At 56.4% G+C, this 5,000-nt stretch overlaps 1 protein-coding gene across 2 annotated transcripts in view; it reads right to left on the reverse strand.

Moving 5' to 3' along the window:
* LOC118375671 (slit homolog 3 protein-like) overlaps positions 1-5,000 on the reverse strand; it is a 501,749-nt gene that overhangs the window by 141,757 nt on the left and 354,992 nt on the right. Inside the window, exon 16 of one of the 2 annotated variants that reach the window (XM_052488085.1) lies at positions 1-146. This exon is cut by the window's left edge and continues 5 nt beyond it. In XM_052488085.1, the coding sequence (XP_052344045.1) occupies positions 1-146 (146 nt within the window). Of the gene's footprint in view, positions 2,297-5,000 lie in introns of those variants that run through there. The other variant, XM_052488084.1, reaches the window with a different exon arrangement.

Consider the following 5,000-nt stretch of genomic DNA (forward strand, 5'->3'; position numbering starts at 1 on the left):
TGTGGTGTGCTCGGGGAGGTGTGGAGGCAGTTTGGTCAGTTTGAGGTTGGAGCAGTCCACCACGGTGCCCTCACAGCGACACTTCTCTGGACACACCAGGTCCTGGAAACACTCTCCACTCAGTCTGCTACGGTAGTCCTCTGTACCTGGGAAGGAGATGGACAGGAGAGTGGATAGGAGGGGAGACAGGAGAGTGACAGGAGAGTGACAGGAGAGAGACAGGAGAGGGACAGGAGAGGGACGGGAGAGGGATGGGAGAGAGACAGGAGAGGGACAGGAGAGGGACAGAAGAGTGGATAGGAGAGGGACGGGAGAGGGACGGGAGAGAGACAGGAGAGTGGACAGGAGGGGAGACAGGAGAGTGACAGGAGAGAGACAGGAGGACAGGAGAGTGGACAGGAGAGGGACGGGAGAGGGACGGGAGAGAGACAGGAGAGGGACAGGAGAGGGACAGAAGAGTGGATAGGAGAGGGACGGGAGAGGGACGGGAGAGAGACAGGAGAGTGGATAGGAGGGGAGACAGGAGAGTGACAGGAGAGAGACAGGAGAAGGACAGGAGAGTGGACAGGAGAGGGACGGGAGAGAGACAGGAGAGAGACAGGAGAAGGACAGGAGAGTGGATAGGAGAGGGACGGGAGAGAGACAGGAGAGTGGATAGGAGAGGGACGGGAGAGGGACGGGAGAGAGACAGGAGAGTGGACAGGAGAGAGACAGGAGAGTGGATAGGAGAGTGAACAGGAGAGTGACAGGAGAGTGGACAGGAGAGAGACAGGAGAATGGATAGGAGAGTGGACAGGAGAGTGGATAGAAGAGTGGACAGGAGAGTGGATAGGAGAGTGGACAGGAGAGTGGACAGGAGAGTGACAGGAGAGTGGATAGGAGAGTGGATAGGAGAGGGACAGGAGAGACAGGAGAGTGGACAGGAGAGTGGATAGGAGAGTGGACAGGAGAAAGACAGGAGACAGACAGGAGAGTGGATAGGAGAGTGGACAGGAGAGTGGATAGGAGAGTGGATAGGAGAGTGGACAGGAGAAAGACAGGAGAGTGGATAGGAGAGGGACGGGAGAGGGACGGGAGAGAGACAGGAGAGTGGACAGGAGAGAGACAGGAGAGTGGATAGGAGAGTGAACAGGAGAGTGACAGGAGAGTGGACAGGAGCGAGACAGGAGAATGGATAGGAGAGTGGACAGGAGAGTGGATAGGAGAGTGGACAGGAGAGTGGATAGGAGAGTGGACAGGAGAGTGGACAGGAGAGTGACAGGAGAGTGGATAGGAGAGTAGATAGGAGAGGGACAGGAGAGACAGGAGAGTGGACAGGAGAGTGGATAGGAGAGTGGACAGGAGAAAGACAGGAGAGAGACAGGAGAGTGGATAGGAGAGTGGACAGGAGAGTGGATAGGAGAGTGGACAGGAGAAAGACAGGAGAGAGACAGGAGAGTGGATAGGAGAGTGGACAGGAGAGTGGATAGGAGAGTGGATAGGAGAGTGGATAGGAGAGTGGACAGGAGAGTGGATAGGAGAGTGGACAGGAGAGTGGATAGGAGAGTGGACAGGAGAGTGGATAGGAGAGTGGACAGGAGAGTGGACAGGAGAGAGACAGGAGAGTGGATAGGAGAGTGAACAGGAGAGGGACAGGAGAGAGACAGGAGAGTGGACAGGAGAGTGGATAGGAGAGTGGACAGGAGAGAGACAGGAGAGTGGATAGGAGAGTGGACAGGAGAGTGGATAGGAGAGTGGACATGAGAGTGGACAGGAGAGTGACAGGAGAGTGGATAGGAGAGTGGATAGGAGAGGGACAGGAGAGAGACAGGAGAGTGACAGGAGAGTGGACAGGAGAGTGGATAGGAGAGTGGATAGGAGAGTGGACAGGAGAGTGACAGGAGAGTGGACAGGAGAGTGACAGGAGAGTGGACAGGAGAGACAGGAGAGAGAGGAGAGTGGATAGGAGAGTGGACAGGAGAGTGGACAGGAGAGTGGATAGGAGAGTGGACAGGAGAGTGGACAGGAGAGTGGACAGGAGAGTGGATAGGAGAGTGGATAGGAGAGTGGATAGGAGAGTGGACAGGAGAGTGGACAGGAGGGTGGACAGGAGAGTGGATAGGAGAGTGGACAGGAGAGTGGACAGGTGAGTGGACAGGAGAGTGACAGGAGAGTGGACATGAGAGAGACAGGAGAGTGGACAGGAGAGAGACAGGAGAAGGACAGGAGAGTGGACAGGAGAGGGACGGGAGAGAGACAGGAGAGAGACAGGAGAAGGACAGGAGAGTGGATAGGAGAGGGACGGGAGAGGGACGGGAGAGAGACAGGAGAGTGGATAGGAGAGGGACGGGAGAGGGACGGGAGAGAGACAGGAGAGTGGACAGGAGAGAGACAGGAGAGTGGATAGGAGAGTGAACAGGAGAGTGACAGGAGAGTGGACAGGAGAGAGACAGGAGAATGGATAGGAGAGTGGACAGGAGAGTGGATAGAAGAGTGGACAGGAGAGTGGATAGGAGAGTGGACAGGAGAGTGGACAGGAGAGTGACAGGAGAGTGGATAGGAGAGTGGATAGGAGAGGGACAGGAGAGACAGGAGAGTGGACAGGAGAGTGGATAGGAGAGTGGACAGGAGAAAGACAGGAGACAGACAGGAGAGTGGATAGGAGAGTGGACAGGAGAGTGGATAGGAGAGTGGATAGGAGAGTGGACAGGAGAAAGACAGGAGAGTGGATAGAGAGGGACGGAGAGGGACGGAGAGAGACAGGAGAGTGGACAGGAGAGACAGGAGATGGATAGGAGAGTGAACAGGAGAGTGACAGGAGAGTGGACAGGAGCGAGACAGGAGAATGGATAGGAGAGTGGACAGGAGAGTGGATAGGAGAGTGGACAGGAGAGTGGATAGGAGAGTGGACAGGAGAGTGGACAGGAGAGTGACAGGAGAGTGGATAGGAGAGTAGATAGGAGAGGGACAGGAGAGACAGGAGAGTGGACAGGAGAGTGGATAGGAGAGTGGACAGGAGAAAGACAGGAGAGAGACAGGAGAGTGGATAGGAGAGTGGACAGGAGAGTGGATAGGAGAGTGGACAGGAGAAAGACAGGAGAGAGACAGGAGAGTGGATAGGAGAGTGGACAGGAGAGTGGATAGGAGAGTGGATAGGAGAGTGGATAGGAGAGTGGACAGGAGAGTGGATAGGAGAGTGGACAGGAGAGTGGATAGGAGAGTGGACAGGAGAGTGGATAGGAGAGTGGACAGGAGAGTGGACAGGAGAGAGACAGGAGAGTGGATAGGAGAGTGAACAGGAGAGGGACAGGAGAGAGACAGGAGAGTGGACAGGAGAGTGGACAGGAGAGTGGATAGGAGAGTGGACAGGAGAGTGACAGGAGAGTGGACAGGAGAGAGACAGGAGAGTGGATAGGAGAGTGGACAGGAGAGTGGATAGGAGAGTGGACATGAGAGTGGACAGGAGAGTGACAGGAGAGTGGATAGGAGAGTGGATAGGAGAGGGACAGGAGAGAGACAGGAGAGTGACAGGAGAGAGACAGGAGAGTGGATAGGAGAGTGGACAGGAGAGTGGATAGGAGAGTGGACAGGAGAGTGACAGGAGAGTGGACATGAGAGAGACAGGAGAGTGGATAGGAGAGTGGATAGGAGAGTGGACAGGAGAGTGACAGGAGAGTGGACAGGAGAGTGACAGGAGAGTGGACAGGAGAGACAGGAGAGAGAGGAGAGTGGATAGGAGAGTGGACAGGAGAGTGGACAGGAGAGTGGATAGGAGAGTGGACAGGAGAGTGGACAGGAGAGTGGATAGGAGAGTGGATAGGAGAGTGGACAGGAGAGTGGACAGGAGAGTGGACAGGAGAGTGGATAGGAGAGTGGACAGGAGAGTGGACAGGTGAGTGGACAGGAGAGTGACAGGAGAGTGGACATGAGAGAGACAGGAGAGTGGATAGGAGAGTGGACAGGAGAGTGGATAGGAGAGTGGACATGAGAGTGGATAGGAGAGTGGATAGGAGAGGGACAGGAGAGTGGACAGGAGAGTGGACAGGAGAGGGACAGGAGAGGGACGGGAGAGTGGATAGGAGAGTGGATAGGAGAGTGGACAGGAGAGGGACAGGTGAGGGACAGGAGAGTTGACAGGAGAGGGACAGGAGGGGAGACAGGAGAGTGGATAGGAGAGGGACAGGAGAGGAGAGGGACAGGAGAGGGACAGGAGAGGAGAGGGACAGGAGAGGAGAGGGACAGGAGAGTTGACAGGAGAGGTACAGGAGGGGAGACAGGAGAGTGGATAGGAGAGTGGATAGGAGAGTGGATAGGAGAGGGACAGGAGAGGGACAGGAGAGGGACAGGAGAGAGACAGGAGAGAGACAGGAGAGAGACAGGAGAGTGGACAGGAGAGAGACAGGAGAGGGACAGGAGAGGACGGGGACAGGAGAGGGACAGGAGAGGACGGGGACAGGAGAGGGACAGGAGAGTGGATAGGAGAGAGACAGGAGAGAGACAGGAGAGGACGGGGACAGGAGAGGGACAGGAGAGTGGATAGGAGAGGGACAGGAGAGGGACAGGAGAGGACGGGGACAGGAGAGGGACAGGAGAGTGGATAGGAGAGAGACAGGAGAGAGACAGGAGAGGGACAGGAGAGGACGGGGACAGGAGAGGGACAGGAGAGTGGATAGGAGAGGGACAGGAGAGTGGATAGGAGAGAGACAGGAGAGGGACAGGAGAGGACGGGGACAGGAGAGGGACAGGAGAGTGGATAGGAGAGGGACAGGAGAGGGACAGGAGAGAGACAGGAGAGGGACAGGAGAGGACGGGGACAGGAGAGGGACAGGAGAGGACGGGGACAGGAGAGGGAGAGGAGAGGGACAGGAGAGGGACAAGAGAGTGGATAGGAGAGGGACAGGAGAGGGACAGGAGAGAGACAGGAGAGGGACAGGAGAGGACGGGGACAGGAGAGGGACAGGAGAGGAGAGGGACAGGAGAGGAGAGGGACAGGAGAGAGACAGGAGAGTGGATAGGAGAGG

This window comes from Oncorhynchus keta, chromosome 30 (assembly GCF_023373465.1).
Source record: "Oncorhynchus keta strain PuntledgeMale-10-30-2019 chromosome 30, Oket_V2, whole genome shotgun sequence".
Taxonomy (NCBI): Eukaryota; Metazoa; Chordata; class Actinopteri; order Salmoniformes; family Salmonidae; genus Oncorhynchus; species Oncorhynchus keta.